Source organism: Perognathus longimembris, chromosome 20 (genome assembly GCF_023159225.1).
Source record: "Perognathus longimembris pacificus isolate PPM17 chromosome 20, ASM2315922v1, whole genome shotgun sequence".
Taxonomy (NCBI): domain Eukaryota; kingdom Metazoa; phylum Chordata; class Mammalia; order Rodentia; family Heteromyidae; genus Perognathus; species Perognathus longimembris.
The window spans coordinates 22,441,371-22,461,214 of record NC_063180.1 but is presented as its reverse complement, the minus strand read 5'-3'; the positions used below and the strand labels follow the sequence as shown (position 1 = coordinate 22,461,214).

The 19,844-nt window shown below is 52.3% G+C and overlaps 1 protein-coding gene across 1 annotated transcript; it reads left to right on the top strand.

Annotated features, from left to right (window-relative positions):
• Window positions 1-483: 483 nt before the first annotated feature.
• Pla2g4c (phospholipase A2 group IVC) lies at window positions 484-18,429 on the top strand. The gene is given in 16 exon segments (XM_048368947.1): window positions 484-612; window positions 1,522-1,615; window positions 3,115-3,205; window positions 3,404-3,546; window positions 6,643-6,832; window positions 7,753-7,873; window positions 8,606-8,746; window positions 9,216-9,269; window positions 10,343-10,396; window positions 11,260-11,424; window positions 12,265-12,410; window positions 14,132-14,249; window positions 15,832-15,995; window positions 16,506-16,677; window positions 17,349-17,499; window positions 18,303-18,429. Coding segments are annotated over 15 exon segments (1,764 nt in total). The 5' UTR covers window positions 484-612; window positions 1,522-1,568; the 3' UTR covers window positions 18,310-18,429.
• Window positions 18,430-19,844: the final 1,415 nt, after the last annotated feature.

Below are 19,844 nucleotides of genomic sequence, written 5' to 3'. Positions count from 1 at the left end.
AGATGGAGAGACGGGGAACAGAAATTAAAAACATGAGGAGCCAATTACCAGAAGCTCATACCTATAATCCCAGCTACTGGGAGGCTGAAATCCAAACCAGCCCAGGCAGGTAAGTCCACAAGACTCTGATCTCCAATGAACCACCAGAAAACGAGAAGTGGTGCCATGGCTCCAAGTAATAGAAAGAGTTCAGGGACAGCGCCCAAGTCCTGAGTTCAAGCCCCACCACCAACAATAAAACACAAGCAAGATCATTTTTGAGTGCCGGGTGTTGCAAGTTGTTATGGTCAGTGCTCAGAATTAAACACCCAGAGCCTATGTAAAGATGTCACATAGGCACTTTCCACAAGCTGGACCCACTTGGCGCCGCGTCAGTTTGCCACACCCAAAGGTCCAGCTTGTGCCAGAGGTGATAAAAAAAATTAATCGTACACCACTTCTCCCCCTCCCCAGAGGCTGGGTTCCCAGCCACTTCCTTTAAACACCTTATATAAAATGCACTCGACAGGCCTGGCCCACCCACCCGAAGGGAGTCGTGAGACGGAGCTTGTGGCTGCTTCTTCCTGTTTCTGCCCTCTGCCCCATTCAGGACTGCGGGGGACCCCCAGCATCGTAAGTAACCACATCTTCTCATCCAACTTCCCCCTGCCTGGCTCAGAGAGGGGTGGAGGGGAGGGCACCAGGCCACCAGCTAAAGGGATCGCGGGGGTATTGGGAGTGCCATTCTAAGCAGGAGCTGCTGTAGGAATGGATGGGTGATGGATACATAGAATGAAAGCTATCTTAAGACATGTTTTTTTTTTTTTTCTGAGTTGCTGGGACTACAGGCAGGAGCTCTAGCACTCAGCTGGATGTGTGTAGGGTGTGTGAGTCACTTTCCCCCTGCTGCTCACCAACAATCAATCGCAACTTCTTCCCCAGAGTTAATTCTGCCCTGCAGAAGCTGGGCTTTTTCATCTAGCCCCTTGCAGAGAAGGGGGGAAGAGCCTTTTGTGGACTGAACACCTGGGAAGGCTGGAGATGTCCCATTGTCGGGGAGGGTCCCTTGCCCTCAGCCAGTCTCCTAGCAATGGCTCCAGGACATTGAGACGTCCTGAGCTCTGGGCACAGATGAAGAACTTCACTATTAGAACAGAGGAAAGATTAATCTGGGGGACCACAGCCAACCCTAGAGGAAGCCACTGCTTTCCATTGCGTGGCATCGGTCCCTGTACCCAGGCAGGGCTGTGTGAGAGTCTCCCTGGCTCAGCCTCGATCCCCAAGATGGACAGAGGACCAGAGATCAATTTGAGGGCACCTGGGGCCTCTGGAGGCGGGGAGAGGTCAGGTGACAAAAATGACAAAGAACACGGCTGATCCAAACCCAGGAAACCGGACGGCCAGTTCTTCCAAGGGGGTTCCTGGGAAACAAGCCCAAGGCCTGCGTCCACTCCCCTCACCCCAGACCGGAACTGGGCACCCAGATGTGGGCTTGGCTGCTCAGGGCTGGGCTGACCTGCATAGTTATCTGCTTGATTGCAGCCAGGAAGGGAACACTTCAAATATAATAAGCGGAGGAGATTTGGAAGATGAACCAAGAGCCATCCCCTAAATTGCTGATGTCTGGAAGCACAGGGTGAGCCAAATATGTGATGTCAATTTTTAGAGCCAGAGGAGTGTGTGTGTGTGTGTGTGTGTGTGTGTGTGTGTGTGTGTGTGTGTACACGCACCTGTGTACGTGTGTTCTGGGTCTTGAACTCAGGGCCTGGATGTCATCCTTGAACTTTTTCATTGAAAGCTCTACCACTTGAACCGCACCTCCACCTCTGGCTTTTTGCTGGTTAATTGGAGGTAAGTGTCTCCTGGACTTTCCTGCCTGTGCTGATCTGTTCTCAGATCTCAGCCTCCTGAGTAGCTGAGGAGCTGGGATTATAGGCATGAACCACTGACACCCAGCTTGCCTAATTTTTTAAAAAAGCAGTAGTGGGATTTGAACTCAAAGCCTCATGCTTGTTAGGCAGGTGCTCTCCTGCTGAGCCACACTCCAGCCATCATTTGCACTGGTTATTTTAGGATAATAGAGTGTTGCTTTTTTTTTGCCAGTCCTGGGATTTGAACTCAGGGCCTGAGCACTGTCCCTGGCTTCTTTTTGCTCAAGGCTAGCACTCTACCACTTGAGCCACAGCACCACTTCTGGCGCCTTTTCTATATATGAGGTGCTGAGGAATCAAACCCAGAGTTTCATGTACAGGAGGCAAGCACTCTACTACCAGCCCATATTCCCAGCTAGAGTGTTGCTTTTTGTCCTGGACCTCAACCCACCAATTTAAAGCCTCCCGTCACAGCTGGGATGACAGACAAATGCCACCAAGCCCAGCTTCTCCTTCCTATTGAGACAGCGTGTGGGCACCTGTAAATGCTGAGCCGTGAGGTCAGGTAAAGAGAACTGGCATGCCATTCTCTGACTCTTAGGAAGCTGGGAGTCACCTGAGAAAGATCAATGGCTCCTAGCACTAGAGACCCGAGATTCTACCCTAAATATGAGTTAATTGGAATCCAAACTCCCTTGGACCTTTAGGAGTTAGAGAAAGGCCTATAGAAATGGTGGTGTTTGCTGCTTGCCTCCCCTTCCTAAGATAAGGAAGTCCCTCACCCTAAGATTGTTCCCCATGCTGGTGTAACTTTAAAGCGATTGCTACCTTACTTTCTGCACGTACCCCCCTGTCTATAATCAATAAAGACCCTGTTAATGGGACCTTGAGCGTCTGTTGCTGGCGAGAGGCACAGGCTCCCCCTGGAGCTCCCAAACCAGTTTCACAGTCCAGTTTCCATCACTGCCTTGTCCCAGTGGAAGCGGGATAAGGCGCTCAGAGCGGATTGCAAGGACAGAGTCAAGTGGACTTTGATGCATGGTTGGCCCTGCACTGTATTTTTGCATGATTGAGAAGGGGTGAGATCTCATGGGTTTGCCTGGGCAGGCCTTCAAATAGGATCCTTCTCTCCCAAATGGCTAGGATGACAGGCATGAGACACTAGCACCCCCTGAATGGCAGGCAACCCTGGATACGTGGCTGTGTTTTTTTCCTCCTCTCACCGCACACTGTCTGGACTTTGTTTCTGTTCTGCCTTGGGAAGTCCTCAAGATGGCGGGGAAAAGGAGAAGGCCTGTGTGGAGAAACGCAGCTCCCGGGTGTTAAAAGCTTTGGAAGACCAGGGCATCCAAGCCTCTAAGGTGAGGGATGGTAGGAGATATCCTTGGGGGTTCCCCCAATGTTCCCCAGGATATGAAGCCTTAGCTGAGCCAGGGTGAGGGCAGGTGGACACGGGAAGGGGGGCAGGCATACAGAACTCTGTCTCAAGCACTGAGTGCAAGAGCCTGGACTCGCAGCTGGGTTCTTAACCTCTCACCATCTTCTGCTCCGATACCCAGGCTCCTCGCATTGCTGTGCTGGGTTCGGGCGGTGGCATGCGGGCACACATCGCCTTCCTCGGGGTCCTGAGTGAGTTGAAAGAACTCGGCCTGCTGGACGCCATCATGTACCTGGCCGGAGTCTCAGGCTCCACGTGGTAAGGACTGAGTTTCTGGATCCAAAAGTGAGGAGGATTTTTCAACATCAAAATGACAGTGAGCCGGGCACCAGTGGTTCATCCCTGTCATCTCAGCTACTCAGGAAGCTGAGATCTGAGAATCATGGTTCAAAGCCAGCCCGGGGCAGGTAAGTCCAGAGACTCCTAGCTCTGATGAACCACCAAAAAGCCAGAAGTGGAGCTGTAGTTCAAGTGATAGAATGCCAGCTTTGAGCAAAAACTCAGGGACAACACCCAGGCCCTGAGTTCAAGCCCAGGGCTGACAGAGAGAGAACAAGAGAGAGAGACAGAGACAGAGAGAGAGGAAACCAATGACTGATATCCTTTCTGTTTCGTGTGTGTGTGTGTGTGTGTGTGTGTGTGTGTGTGTGTGTGTGTGTGTTTTGAGATAAGAAGTCTCACAGACTTTTCCTGCCCAGGCTAGCCTTGACCCTCAGTCTTCAGATCTCAGCCTCCTGAGCTGCTGAGATTATAGGCGCGAGTGAGGCCTAAGTCCTTCTTTACCAGTGCAGCAGCAGGAGCAACAGAAGGGAAGCATTCGGTGTCGCTCCCTAGTGTTGGAACCTGAGGCAACTCTGCTAACCCCTGTGCCCCTGGAACTGCAGGTGTGCAAGAGCTGCCTCACCCCTATGATCTGAATTTCTGCTCATGCCATTATCTCTGATAGCTATTAACCGCACCAAGCTCAAAAGTCAGTCTTGTTTTATCTCTTCCCAGAAAAAAAAGTGCCAAGATTGATTAGCAATGTCTGCCCTGGGTGTGGAGGTGGGTTCATGGGCATGGTTGCCTCTGCCCTACCATCTGGGGACTTTGGAATGTGTCTTCAACAAACGCGGGGCAGTCACAAGGCCTGGGTCCCAATCCCCCGCACCGTGAACACAACACGGGACAGGCCAAGACTCCAAGGGGTCAGCGAGGGTGCCTGTGCTTTGTAGCAGACTTTCTGTGGCAGAAGAAAGAGGGGGCGTGAGGGGGTGCTGGTTCCTGGAAGAGTTCTTTGTCACCTCCCGGTGGTGATGATGGTGGCGAGGACACATTAATTCCCCAAATAGGTGATGTTCATGGTTGAGGAGCTGCTTTCAGGAGGAGAGCTGGTCACAGGAAGTTGAAATCATGGCTGGACATTTCCCTGACCTCTGGGGGAGGACCGCAAGAGACACTGGAGCTGGAGTGCAGTCCCCAGTGGCCAGTGGTTGACACAACCATGTCTAGGTCATAAAACCACTCGAGCTGGGCATAGTGGCTCATGCCTTAATCCCAGCTATTCAGCAGGTTGAGATCTGAGGATTGTAGTTTGAAGCCAGAAGGACAGGAAAGTCCCTGAGACTTTTTTGTTTTGGTATTGGGGATCGAACCCAGAACATTGCATTTGCTAGGCAAGTGCTTTGCCACTAAGCTACATCCCAGCCCTCCCTGAGACTCTTTTTTTTTTTGCCAGTTCTGGGGCTTTTGGACTCAGGGCCTGAGCACTGTCCCTGGCTTCTTTTTGCTCAAAGTTAGAACTCTGCCACTTGAGCCACAGCGCCACTTCTGGCCATTTTCTGTATATGTGGTGCTGGAGAATTGAACCCAGGGCCTCACGTATACAAGGCAAGCACTCTTGCCACTAGGCACACATCCCCAGCCCCTCCCTGAGACTCTTATCTCCACTAAACTACCAAAACAGAAAGGAAGGAAGGAAGGAAGGAAGGAAGGAAGGAAGGAAGGAAGGAAGGAAGGAAGGAAGGAAGGAAGGAAGGAAGGAAAGAAGGAAAGAAGGAAGGAAGGAAGGAAGGAAGGAAGGAAGGAAGGAAGGAAGGAAAGAAAGAAGGAAAGAAGGAAGGGCAAAAAACCAGAAGTGGAGCTGTAGCTCTAGTGGACAAAGCACTAGCCTTGAGTGAAAAAGCTCAGGGACAGCACCCAGGCTCTGGGACTGTTGCATGCGCGCGCGTGCACACACACACACACACACACACACACACACACACACACACACATACACGGCAGACCTTCTACCCAATAGCTTTGTCCGGTTCCTAGAGTCATCCTCTGTCCCTCTGTGTGCTATTAGAAGCCCAAAGCTGTTTCTTCTTCTGCTTCTGTTTGTACACTGGGACTTAAACTCAGAACTTTGAATTCTCTGTTGGCTTTTTAATTTTTATTTTTTGCTTAGTGCTGGCACTCTACAACCCATTTGAGCCATAGCTCAGAAGTGGACACGTCTGGACTTTTTGCTGCTTCATTACAGACAAGAGTCTCAGGAACTTTCCTGTCTGAGCTGGCTTTGAACTGCCATCCTCAGATCTCAGTTTCCTGAATGGCTGGGATTACAGATGCTGGGATTATAGGTGTGAGCTGCGAGCCTCTGGCACCTGCCTTGCCAGGGGTAATTTTGCTAGCCAGTGCAACTGTAAACAGCACACCATACCCAGTTAACTGGAGCATCAAAAATCCTTTCTGGGTTCCTGCATAGGAAACGGCAAGACATTCCTCTAGGAAAACGCCCCGCCCAGCCTGAGTCTCAGTCCCCACCACCCAGGCACAGTGTAGAGAACCAGGTGTGAAGAGACAGTAGCCCATCTGGAAACACGCCCAGTTCAGCTTCTGTCCTCCTGGTGTGGGGTCGGGGAAGTTGCTCAACCACTCTGGGCCTTGGTAGCTTCCTTGGTAACATGGAGGGTGAACTTCCCCTTCTTTTTCTTGGTTGGCTGTGAAGACTAAGTGATAGTCACATCTCTTGTCTAGAAGAACAGCAACAAAAGCTGGCTCTCAAGAGTCATTTGTTCTAACTTTGTTCTCTTCTCTCTTTCTCTTTTCCTGCTTAAAACATGGAAGAATTATTCCAGCAGGTGCTGAAATCCTTCTCTGACATTTGTCATAAATTAAGTATGCCCTTGCCCTGATTTAACTGATGTCCTCACGCTGTTCACCTTCCCCGACTTTCTTCTTCCATACTCAGCCTGACAGTAAAAGAAGGCCCAAATCACTCACACCTGTGAGTCCAGTTCTCAGCCCAGGGCAGACGTCACTCTTCAATCTGGGTACATTTTCCATGCAGAAATAACACCCACTACCCCACACTTTCTCTCCCCCCAGGGCCATGTCTTCATTGTACAGCAACCGTGGGGACATGGCCAGTATCGAGACGGAACTCAAACAGCGATTTGAGCATAAGGAGTGGGATGTGTTCAAGAGCCTGCAGAAAGCCATCAACGCATCCAGATCCAAGAATTACTCTCTCACTGACTTCTGGGCCTACTTAATTGTCTCCAGACAGAGCAGAGAGGCAAGTCACTCCTTAGGCATCCTGTCTTACAACTCTCTCTCCCTCTCCTTCCCATCTCTTTCTTTCTCTCTCCAACCTCTCAGTTCCTTTTTTTTTTGGTCAGCCCTAGTTCTTGAACTCTGGGCCTGGGCACTGTCCCTGAGCTCTTCAGCTCAAGGCTAGCACTCTACCACTTGGAGCCACAGATCCACTTCCGGGTTTCTGATAGTAATTGGAGCTAAGAGTCTCACAGGACTTTCCTGCCTAGGTTGGCTTCAAACCATGATCCTCAGATCTCAGCCTCCTGACTAGCTAGGATTACAGGAATGAGCCATGGACACCTGGCAACCTCTGAGTCCTTTGAGGTTACTTGAGAAGATAGAGCCCCCCTATCCCCCCCCATCCTAGAAGTGGCACCACCAGTTGGGAGGGGCCTGATGGCATCTTTGTGCTCCCTAGAGTTTTTTTTTTTTTGCCAGTCCTGGGCCTTGAACTCAGGGCCTGAGCACTGTCCCTGGCTTCTTTTGCTCAAGGCTAGCACTCTGCCACTTGAGCCACAGCGCCACTTCCGGCTGTTTTCTGTATATGTGGTGCTGAGGAATCGAACCCAGGGCTTCATGTATCACTGGGCCATATTCCTAGCCTCAAGCTTTTTAATGTTCAAACAGCTCTACATCTGTCTTGCCTTGCTTGTTTTACCTTCTCCTAAGAAGGTAAAAGCCTCCTGGCATTCCAATCTCTTAACCCTGCCCGGTCACACAGCTGGGCCTCAGAGTTCCCTAAAGGCTAGGCCCACAATGGGGTGTTTAAAGTCAGATTGTCCTGCTTCCATCAAGCGTGTTCGCGACCTTGCACACCTGGGGCTTTGCCTGACATCCATCTGTATGCACCCGGGATAGTAGGGTTGGAGTCAGTCCTTCATTCCTCATCTCCTCCCACAGTTCCTGAGCGCTTGTCTGTCCAGTCTGAAGGAGGATGTGGAGGCAGGGATGCTCCCCTACCCCATATATGCCGCCATTGACAATGACCTTCAGCCTGAATGGGTGAAGGCAAAAACCAAGAGTAAGTACAAATTTTGGAGGGCTGGGGAGGGAAGGTGGGAGGGAGGAGGTGAGAGCTTGTGCTGACCTTCCCATCAGGGAGCCAGGAGAAAGATGAGTACCAGAAACCACTGAAGGGTGCGGGCTGATGGTGTGTGTGCATTGGGAAAATTACAAGACAGTATGCCTGGGGGGGCTGCCCAAAGTGGAGGCGGGGGACAAGTGTGTATGTGTGTGTGTGCTACTGATCCTGGGGCTTGAACTCAGAGCCTGGACGCTGTCCCTGAGCATTTGTGCTCAAGGCTGGCACTCTACCACTTGAGCCATAGAGCCACTTCCAGCTTTTTGCTGGTTTCTTAGTGATAAAAGTCTCACAGACGTTCCTGCCTGGGCTGGGCTCAAACCATGGTCCTTAGATCTCAGCTTCTGAGTAGCTGGGATGACAGGTGCGAGCCCCAGCCCCCAGCTGCCCTGCTCCTCTTTACAACTGTCTTCCTCCATAGCTCCAGTAATCAGGGAGACTGCTGGAAAGTGGAAGAGCTCTATCCAGCTAATCAAAGGCTCTCAGAAGTCTGGAAAGGAGATCTCCCCACCCCCACCCCCCCAGATTATTTTTGAGACCACACAGGCTGTGTCTGCTATGCCAGTGTCTTCGCCATTCCCTCTTTTTGACTGCCAGCTGTGAATCTAAGCTCCGTGTCTATACTTACCCTTGTGTTCCATCCTCCCCTCCCCCACCCCCTGGCCCCACCAGATTCCTGGTTTGAGTTCACTCCTCACCAAGCTGGCTACCCCACCCTTGGGGCGTACATCCCTGTCACCCAGTTTGGAAGCCACTTCCAGAATGGAAAGCTGAGCAAGCTGGAGCCTGAACGAGACCTTTCTTTCCTGAGAGGTCAGTACTGAGGTCAGATGGGGTACAGTGGGGGAGGGACATAGTGATGTCCACACCCCGCCCCCTACCAAAGGTCCAGCTCTACATAGGTCCTGCATTGCTAAGGAGAAAAGCAAAAGGCCTGGGGACCTCCCAGAATCTTCCAATTCTTCAGTTTCTGCAGGTCCTCCTTGATGTGACCTTATTGATTGATTGATACCAGTTCTTAGGGCTCATACTCTAGGTCTACACTGTCCCTGAGCTCCTTTTTGTTCAAGGATAACAAACCCTACCACTTGAGCCACAGCTCCACTTCGGGATTGTTTTTGGTGATTAACCAGAGATGAGTCTCATGGACTTTTCCTGCCTGGACTGGCTTTGAGCCAAAAGCAGTTCTCAGATCACAACCTCCCGAGTAGCAGGGATTTCAGGCATGAGGCACTGGTGTGTAGCCAACAGACCCATCGTTTTATTTCTGTTTTCTCTGCAGGTTTATGGGGAAGCGCTATAGCGAACACGGAAGAAAATAAGAAATATATATGGGGTGAGTCTTGGGAGAACAGACAGGGTATCGCCTAGGGAGATCCGGTGCCAGAAGAGTCACCATCTTTATCCTCCACCTGGCAGAGGAGTGGCTTCCATGTCATTTGCATGCCCTGCCTTGGTTGGGGCAGCCACGAGGGCTACATGGTGGCCCTGAGTCCAGGCTTGCCTGAGAAGGGCTGTGGTAGTGGCTCTAGGGAGTTCTGTCACCTCTGTCTGGCTCCTTAGCCTCTCTGGGCCTCTGTCTTTGGAGGAGAGACGAGTAGTGATTCTGAGAACTGGGTGATTAGTTCCTCCATGTCTTGTAGGGAAGAGCCCAAGAGAAAAGAATACTAAATGACTGATGGATTCAAGGTGCTTAGACTACAGCCTGGCACAAATAAGATCCCCTTAAAATCCTAACCTAGTCATAACTGTCACTGTGAGGAGTTGACCTGCCAAGCTGTTTGCTCGTTGAGCGATGCTCTTCATCGTGTGCTCTCATGTGACCCTTCCCTTCCCTCCCCTTCTCTCTTTTTTTTCTTTCCCTTCATTTTCCTTTCCTTTCTTGTCTCCTCTTCTCTTCCCTCTTCCCCCTCTCCCCTTTCCCTCTTCCTTGTTGAGACAGAATCTCACTTTTATAGCCCAGGCTGGCCTCAAGCTTGCCATCCTGGGTGCTGGAGTTAAAGGCCTGCACTACCACACTTGGCTTCATGGGTGTTCCTTCATGACTATATATATCTGCCACCTGTTGGCTCAAGATGATGCTAAAAGGAGACGCTACCTCCCTCCAGCCCAGCCCCCACTTCCCTCATGGGCGTGCTTGGCTGGCTGTCTTGATTGGCGGTGGTTGCCCATTCTCATGGTATAAATGCACCAGCCACCGACCATTTCAAGTTCACAGTGCAAGTTTAGGTCTCAGAGCTGCTATGGCGGGTGGGGGTGGGAGGGTGGGGAGGCAATCTCCAGCCCATCCTGCCATCCATTAAATCAGTTCAGCTAGAGATGTTTGTATTTGCCATCAAGATACTGGGCCCCATAGCTTGGGATCTATACTGTGCACATCAACATTGTCCTGCCTCTGCTCTCTTGCAGATGAGATTTTGAACCTGAAAAATGAATGTTTGTCATGGAGTCCGTCCGAAAAAGGTAAGTGTCCTGCTCCAGGAGATGGAGCCCGGGCCTAAGCCAGCTGCTGCCCTCACAGTGTCACCTGTGGCCACTCCTTCGGTGCCGCCTGTGGCCCCACAAAGGCGGTGCCTGCTTCTCCCACTGCGTTCGGAACCGCTGTGCGGGTGCTCCTAAGTGCACATGCGCCGTAGACCTAGCTCTCTATGGAGGCCAGGCCCGGGGGCTCGGCCTTCATGGATGAGGCTCTGTGCCCCCACCACAGGACTGTGTTGATTATCCCAGGAGTTGCCTGGCTAAACAACACAGTAGCCTGCCTTAAAAATAACTAAAGTCCCAAACATAAAAAGTCCAGGTAGTATTGCAGGGCCGCTGTACCACCCCTGGGGCCCCATTCATGGATGGAGGCTCCCACCCTCAGCCTCTTTGGGAGTTTGGGTCTTTGTGAAGGTGACTGACAGAAAGGAATTATTTGTTTGTTTTGGACAGGCCTGGAAATGGAAGATGCTGCAGAGACGAGTCAATACGCACCCTGCACCCCAGGTTGGGAAGGGGCCTGGGCAATGTGCTCGCTGTCCCTGGTGGCTGGGTCCCCCAGAAACAAACGGGAAGGGAGTGAAGAGGAAGGGGGAGGGAATGGGGCAGGGGTGAGGGGAGGATGGGGAACCTGGACAGGGGTGAGTTTCCAGCCTGGTCCTGAGAGCTCTGACCTACCTGAAGGAGGTTGCTGGGCTTCTGGTCTTGGGAGGGACAAGATCCTGGGCGAGTTGGGCAGGGAGGAGGTGGCCCGCTTGGCCACATCCCTGCGCTGAGGCTAGGAAAGTGTGCGAAGATGAGGATGGCCTAGGATGCACCCAGGGCGGGGAGCGGGGCGCCATGGTGATGGCTGCATGTCCTCGCCTCTTCTCTCTGCCCAGGGCTGAGTAAAGAAGAGTTGGCGGTGGATACTTTGCTCCTGGACTTGCTGGTGGAGTACACCACAGACCCGAAGGCTCCAGACCTCTAGGAGAAGCTCCAGGCTCTGAAGCAGGCCCTGGATGCCAACCCAAGTTAGTGTGCTGGCTTGAGCCTAGGGAGGCCTGGGGGGCGGGGGTGGAGATAGGGCAGGGGCAGGAAGGTGTGATCTGAGGGTGACCCAGAGGGAAAGCCTGAATAAAGGAAAGGAGGGCCAGGGCTAGTGTGGGCGTGGCTTGTGCCCACTGGCCTTTGATCATGATCCTCTATATCTGCCTCCTGAGTAGCTGAAATGACATGCCTGAGCCACTAAGCCCAACTGATTAAAAAAAAAATTGCTGAGCATCCTTCATCAAAGTCACATGCAATAGATCTGTGCATAAGGTGGCCTTGCTGCACTTGTTTTAGAACATGGCTGGCATGCAGTGCGCCTTTCTGGGGATAGGAGGCCATCTGTGGGTTGCTGCAAGTCATCTAAGAAAGGGAGGGGTAGGGAGGAGCACAGGGGTGGGGGTAGGGAGGGAGGGACCACATCCTAGCCATAAACTTCCTAGCTGGGCGACCTCCGGCATGTGACTTCTCCGTGCCCCCACTGTAGTTCTCCATCCGTATAACAATGAGAGAGAATCTATAGACCCTTCTAGAAATGTGGCCTTGGTGCCAAGTGCTGAGAAGTGAGCGGAGCCTGTGAGCACGCTGGAGATGCTCCGTGGGGAAAGTCTAGAGGCTGGGAGCAGGCAGAGGAGAGAGCAGAGGAAGCTTCTGTGCTGGGGTTACCAGCAGGCAGGGGGGAGCCTGGGTGCCTGGAGGAGGCTCTCAAAGCAGGAGGAGCAGCTAGGGCCTCATGGGAGAGGAGGTAGAGCGGGCTGGGTGAGGGTGGGAGCCCGTGTCCTGGATTCCAGTCTATCCCCAGCCATCTGGGTTTCTTGGGACAGAGAAGTATGGTACTATGTGTGGGAAGCTGGCGGAGAAGATCCTGACGTGGGAGACCATGTCCCAGGAGGAGCAAAGCCAGTTCTTGCAGAGCCTGGTGCACTCTTGCACATCGCAAGGGCAGCCTGACCATCTCATTCCGGAGGCTGTGAGCAGGCGTGAGTGCCCCCCTCCCCCCCCATGCTCTTTACTCCCCTCTCTCAGCCCCATGGGTGGGAGGAGAGGCTACTGGGAGTGACCGCCTGCACCTTTGTGTGTGTGTGTGCCACACTGGGACTTGAACTCAGGGAGTGGGCGCTGTCCCTGAGCTTTTTCACTCAAGGCTACCACTTTGCACTATGGCTCCATTTCTGGTTTTCTGGTTGTTCATTGGAAATAAGAGTTTCATGTGTTACCCTGGTGGCTCACGCCTGTCCTCCTAGCTACTCAGGAAGCTGAGATCTGAGGATCAAGGTTCAAAGCCCAGCCTGGGCAGGAAAGTCCGTGAGACTCTGATCTCCAATGAACTAGCCTTGAGCTGAAGAGTTGAGAGACACCACTCAGGCACTAAGTTCAAGCCTCACAACGGACAAACAAACAAACAACCCAAAAAAACGTTTCATGGATTTTCCTGCTCAGGCTGGCTCTGAACCTTGATCCTCAGATCTCAGCCTCCTGAGTAGCTAGGATTGCAGGTGTGAGCCACTAGGCACCCGTTGGGCTGTGTATCCCTTCTTTCCATATGGGATGTCCCAAGTTGCTAACATGGCAACAAGCCACAGAGGGGAGCAGATGTCCACAGCCCCATGGAAGAGGTGCACAGTAGACCCACAGAGGCAGGCACAGGTGAGGCCAGCCCCACTTGGGCCACACGGATGGACGAAAGGGGAGAAGTTCGGAGAGTGTCTCCCACAGATGAGGGTCAGCACAGATGGCTGCTCTCTGTGGCCACTGCCTGTCCCCTTCTCCTCCCCGATGCCTGCCAACCTCTGAGCTTCCCTTAAAAATGAACCCGAGGCCCCGTGTCTGAGCAGATATGCATGAAGGCCTTCCTGCCAGCAAAGGCACAACTCTCCCTGCAGAAAGGCATGTTGCCACTGGTCAGATCAATCTGTCTGTTGGTTCTTCTGGTATCTAATTCTAGGAATGAGTCCAAAGTTGTTTTTTTGTTTGTTTGTTTGTTTGTTTGGGGGGTGATGGGGTTTGAACTCAGGAAGAATTTATGGTCATTAAGTCCTCTATCTCTCCTGAACCTAGCCCTGAATATCACCAGCCCTTCACCCAAGTCAACCAGTGTTTTCTCAGGGTCCCAGGGCCGTAGTCAGGGCAAGGCCGGCTTCTCCTGGGGCCTCTGTTCTTGGCTACAGATCCCTGGCCACCCCATCCCTGTGCCCTTCTGTGCTCTTTCCCCCATCCGCCCAACTCTTGAGTCTTGCTCCCAGTCCTCTTGGGTTAGGACTGCATTCCCCTCCCCCCACCTTTTCTTCCTTATTTTGCCAGTCCTGGGGCTTGAACTCAGCCTGGGTGCTGTCCCCGAGCTCCTTTTGCTCAAGGCTACTCTACCACTTAGCCACCATGCCACTTCTGGCCTTTTCTGAGTAGCTTCTTGAAGGTAAAAGTCTCACAGACTTTCCTGTCCAGGCTGGCTTCAAACCATGATCCTCAGATCTCAGCCTCCTGAGTAGCTAGGATTATAGGTGTGAGCCACCCAGAGCACGGCTCAGGACCACATTCTTAAGTTAGGGTCAGCCTATATTTTTCTACTTAAAGACACTGTATCCACATCCAGGCTTCCCCCCCAACCCCCTGGGATTTCAGAGCTTTCTCTGAGGGCCTTGGGGATTTGGGTGGCGGCTTGGGGAAATATTTAATCCATGACACTCACCTTAGCCTTCTCCATTTCTCCCTCTAGAGTCATTCTTGAGCTGGCCATCGTTTTTGAACAAAACCATAGTGTGCTTGTGGAACTGGGAATGGGGAACCATTTACAACTACCTCCACAAGCCAGGTAAGAAGCTCTTCTTCCTGTCTCTTGTTGGGGTGAGGTGGGAGCTTGGGGGTGGGGGTGTGGTACTAGGCAAGTCTGAGTGGAGTAACTTCCCTGGAGGGTGGGGTTGGTTAATAGAGACATGAGGTGTCCTTGACATTGATTGATAGTATCAGGAAATGCCCAATCCTTGAAGGGTAGGTGGTTCCTACATCTGAAAGACCCAATTCCTGAAGAGTGGGTGGTTCCTGACATTGAAAAGGCCCAATCCCTGAAGGGTGGGCACTTTTCTCTGTCTCAAATCCTAATTCCTTCCTTCCTTCCTCCTTCCCTCCCTTCCTTCCTTTGAGCCACAGCGCCACTTCCAGCTTTTTCTGTGTTTGTGGTACTGAGGAATCGAACCCAGGGCTTCATGCATGCTAGGCAAGCACTCTACTACTAAGCCACATCCCCAGCCCCCAAATCCTAATTCCTTGCTGGCAGACCCTGGAATCTGTCTTTGTGGGATAGTTTTTCTTTCATTAGCTGACCCCTTCCTCAGGGGAGAATTGACTCTGGTCTCCAGAGTGTCGGAGGCCCATTTACAATCTCCATAATCCTCACGGCTGATGAGCATCCCTCCCAAGGCCCTGACAGCCCCTGCACCCTGGTTTGTGATAAGGCCCTGCGCATCTTGTGTCTGGTGCCCTGTTGCTTTTACGAAACACAGGGTGCAATGCCAAATCTTGTTCCTCCGGGTCAAGGCTGGGTGTGGCTTGAGAAATCACATTGGTCTGAGTTACGTTTCTATAACACAAGGCCCGAGCCCATGGTTACTTTATAAAGAAAATAGGTTTGTTGTTTGACTCCTCATTTTGGAGGCTGAATGTCTTTTTTTTTTTCTTAATTATTTCTTGTTATAAGGGTGATGTACAGAGGGGTAACAGTTACATAGGTCAGGCAATGAGGACGTTTCTTTTTGGACAGTGTCATTCCTTCCCTCACTCCCTCCCAGTTTTCCCCTCCCATTCCCACCGACAAGTTGTGTAGCTCATTTTCCACACAGTGTCCAGTGAGGACCACTGCTGCTTTTGTTCACCCTTTGTCCCCCCATTTCTGTGTGGAGGCTGAAAATCTTAAGATTGGGCAGTTCATCTCTGCTGGGCTTCTGCTGAGGATTTCTTTGGCACAGCAGGAGACGACAATACACAGTAGGGGTTTTAGCGGGTGGGGTGTACCTCACTCAAGGGCAGCTTGCTTTTCCAGAAGCAAATCCACTCCACCAACCAGCGTAAGTCCCTTCTAATGAGGGTTCTTCGGGTGCCTCCATGTGCTAGCTTCTACTCCCCACATTGGGGACCAAGCTTCCAGCACATGAGATTTTTTTGGGCTGGGGGAAGAGTCACAGTTACAATACACCTAAACTGCAGCAGGGTTGCACATTGGCTGGACCTCAGCCCTGGCCTCCCTTGTCTTGTGGCATTTCTGGCTGGGCAGGAGGCTGCTGGGCTCTGTTTGCTGTGTGTGTGTGTGTGTGTGTGTGTGTGTGTGTGTGTGTGTGTGTCCATGCTCTGGTCTTAGCATAGACCTTGGGGTGCAGAATCACCAAGATGCTTCCTCCTAGGCTCTGCGGATGACAAGATAGTTCAGGAAATGTGTAGCCGGAAGCTCCTTCACCTGGTGGACGCTGGCTTGGCCATCAACAGTGCCTATCCCCTTGTCCTGCCCCCTACCCGGGAGGTCCAGCTCATCCTCTCCTTCGACTTCAGTGATGGGGATCCTTTTGAGGTAAGAGAGAATAGCCTGAGAAGGGCATGAGGGGTGTCAGGCCTGGGTGGAGGCAGAAGGCTGATGGAGAGGTGCCAGTTGGGGGCCCCAAAAGCAAATCCCTCATCGTCAGGTTTTAAGGGGTCTTGAAGTCAGCACCCCAACAGCCTAAGCCTAGATTCAGCTAGCCAGGGCCCCTGCTCCTGGCAGGAGGTCTGCCACTGTGGGGGTCTCACCACTTCACCAAGGTAGTTGGGTCAGTCTTCATTCAGCATCGCCTTCCAGGCTTCTATGCTCCATGGAGATGATCAGCTCTTGGTCCTGTGGGGCCGAGCCTGTGGACACTCAGCACTGTCCCACAGAACCCGGGGAGTGTGATCTGTTTTAAGAAACACAAGCCCCACTAACCAGCCCACTCCCTCGACTCTGCTGTGCATCTGAACTCTTTCTCTGAGGCTCCAGTGTGGGCCACAGACCTCAGGGATTTGAGGGGCAACTCCTGACTCAGGTCCTCGGGGCCCCCTTTTGCAGACCGTCGTATCCACGGCTGACTATTGCAGTCTGCATGGGATCCCCTTCCCCCCTGTGGACAAAGCCAAGCTAGAGCCCTGTGCCATGGCCCCCGACAGTTGCTACATCTTCAAGGGGGACACCGGGCCCACCGTGATGCATTTCCCCCTCTTTAACAAATGCAACTGTGCAGGTGAGAAGATGTGGGAAGAAGAAATGCTGGGCTTGGCCACTAGGGCTGTGCTATGCACTGGGGACATCTGGTTGACCTTCAATATGTGAAAGCAGAAAGCCTTCCTCCCCCTCTTCCTCCTCCTCCCCCACCCTTGGTCCCTATCTAACATGGTTCTTGTGCCCGTGGTTGTCCCCTCTCTTTGGGGGGCATTATTGTCCATCCCCCTACGTATCTGGCTCCTTCCACTTGGGCATCTTCAGCATGAGGTTAAAGGTGAGCAGCTGATAGCAGAGGCTCAGGCTCCATGGCAGCTCCTCCTCCCCCCCACCCCCTACCCCCGTTCTCTGCTCCTCTAGACTCCTGAGAGACCTCCAGGAGGAGATGAGCATGTCTATGGTCACCTTTTATGTCATGCCTATTTCTGAGCCACCTGCTCTGTGTCCACCATGGTTGACTCTCCACACACTATCATAGAAGATCCCCTCAGGTGGAGGCAGGCGGCTTGGGTAATGAATATAGAGCTAGAGTCATGATGGAAGTTTGATTTGTGAAGTAGGGGCTGGCTAGGTTTGGTCCTCAGAACTACTTACCAGTCCCCAGTAGAAATGGACACCGTCAGAAAGTCTAATTGAACTGAAGTCTAATTGAACTGAAGAGACATTGTCCCTCCCACTTTGACCCTAATGTAGATGATATCGAGGCTTGGAAGCATAAATACAGCACATTCAAAATCTCTGGCACCTACTCGCTGGAGCTGGTGAACGAGCTCCTGGACAAGGCCAAAGAGAATGTTTGGAAGAACAAGCAGAAAATCCTTGACACGATCAAGGAGATGGTGGGGTAGGTATGGCTCTGACCCCAGTGCTCACAATTGCTCACAGAGGAGAACTTGTTTGCTTGGGTTTTTTTAGTTGTGTGTCTGTGCTGGTCCTGGGGCTTGAACTCGGGGTCTGACTGTTGTCCCTGAGCATTTTAAAAACTCAAATCTAGCACTCTACCACCCGGGCCACAGCCTCACTTCTGGCTTTTTGCTGGTTCATCAGAGATAAGAGTTTCAAGAACTTTCCTGCCAGAGCTGGCTTTAAGGCATGATTCTCAGATCTCAGCCTCCTGAGTAGCTAGGATGACAGGAGAGAGCTACTAGCACCAGGCTTTGCTTGCCATTTTGTGCCATACTGGGGTTTGGGGTTTGAACTCAGGGCCTTGAACTCTCAGTCGGCTTGGTGGGGCTTTATTGCTTTTTTGATTTATTTTATTTTTTGCTCAAGGCAGGTGCTCTACTATTTGAGCCATACCTCCATGTTGACTGCTTCTTATTTCTCCACAGTAGTAGAGCTTGAACTCAGAGCCTCACAGGCCCTACCACTCCAGCCACTGCCCCAGTCATTGTAGTTGTAGTTTTCACAGAGTCTTAACCCTTTGGGCTAGGTTGGGTTCAGCACCTTGAGGTCAAGCCCTAGTACCAGCATGCACACATACACACACAATACAAACAAAAGGACGTGTGTGTGTGTGTGTGTGTGTGTGTGTGTAAATTGATGTAAGCATTTGCCTGGCATGTTAGATTGGTCTGGTTCTATCCCCAGTACCATATTAAAAAAAATGTCCTTCTGAGTTCTTATTCTTCTTCTCTTCCTCCCTAGATGCTAAGTCATCCTAACCCCTCATAGCAGCGATTGAAGAGCATCTGAGCCCTGGAGCTCTGATTCAGACTCTCCCTCCTGCTCCCAAACCCAGCTGTCCCCCCTTCCCAACCCAGACCCCTCCCCAACCCAGCTGCCCTTCCCCTCCCCAACCCAGATCCCTCCCCTTCCCACACCCAGCTGCCCTCCCCTCCCCAACCCAGACCCCTTCTCCTCCCAAGCCCCCCCCCAGCCCCCCCCCCCCCCCCCCGCTTTGGGGAGCCACACCCAATGCTTCCCCTCCCTTTGCTTTCAGTATGCTGTGACATCTTGGTAAAAACTAATTAAAGCCAGTTCATAATCATCTTTCCTTTGGAGATGTGTGGGTTTTGTTGTTGTTGTTGTTGTTGTTGTTGTTTTTTTTTTTGCTTTTAATCCCCTTGGGTTCTCACAGATTTCCCCCCCACTCCTCCCCCCATGTCCCCTTGAATTCCGTACCTGTGGGACTTGTCAGCCTCCTGGTGGACGGCCCCAGCGCCCGGGCCACGAGATCTCCTGCTGGCTGGCCCAGCTCCAGCCCCTGCAGGACATCTGCTCCCTCTACCCTCCAGCAGTTGGGTAATGAAGAGGTGGAGTCAGAGTTGCACAGAACCAGGACAGAAGAATGTTCTAGACTCTTGGGCCAGCAAGTCAAGTGTTACAATGGCACTGGCCTGAGCCTACCAGAGGCTCTGCTTCCTGGGTCACCGCGTGACCTGTGACCCATATCTCCCGCCGAGGCCCCATCCAATATGAGGTGTTTGGCAGTGTGACTCCCTTGGAAACGGAGCAGGTGGTAACCACCCCTGGGGGCAGCAACCCTGTGGACCTCCCATTGAGCTCCACCTCAGAGAGGGGAGAGGACCAAGCTCCCAACACTGAAACCGAATCCAGAGCACAGCACTCTTAGGGCTATGTTGTCCTACTATGTCAACCTTCTTCTTGGGAATGTGGTCCCTCCATGTCAGATGTCCCCAGCCCGCCAGTGTGGAGGCCCCCTCACCACTCTGTGCTTCACCCCCTATGCTCGTTTCTACCTCACTCTTCCCTCAAATTATCCAGGAAGACCAGAAGGGAAGCTGGGTACCAATAGCACACGCCTGTAATCCCAGTTACTCAGGAAGTGGAGATCTGAGGATCCCGCCAGGCAGGAAAGTCCATGAGACTCTTATCTCAATCAGCCACCAAAAAGTCGGAAGTGGAGCTGTGGCTCAAGTGGTAGAGCACCAACCTTGAGTATAAAAGCTCAGGGACAGTGTCCAGGCCCTGAGTTCAAGCCACAGGACCAGCGTGTGCGTGTACGTGTGCGCACGCACACACATACACAGCAGAAAGGAAGGGATGGGCAGTGGAGGGCAGCACACACTCCTCACGTGGCTGACTGAGCTAGAGGCTTTGAGGCCAGTGGTCCGATCCGGTCCATCTTTTGTGACCCAACGTCTAGGCTGAGAGCGAGCTCTGGCTGCTGCAGGGCGATGGGGTGAATGGGGACATGCCCTCACTCTCGCTCTAATCCCTATCATT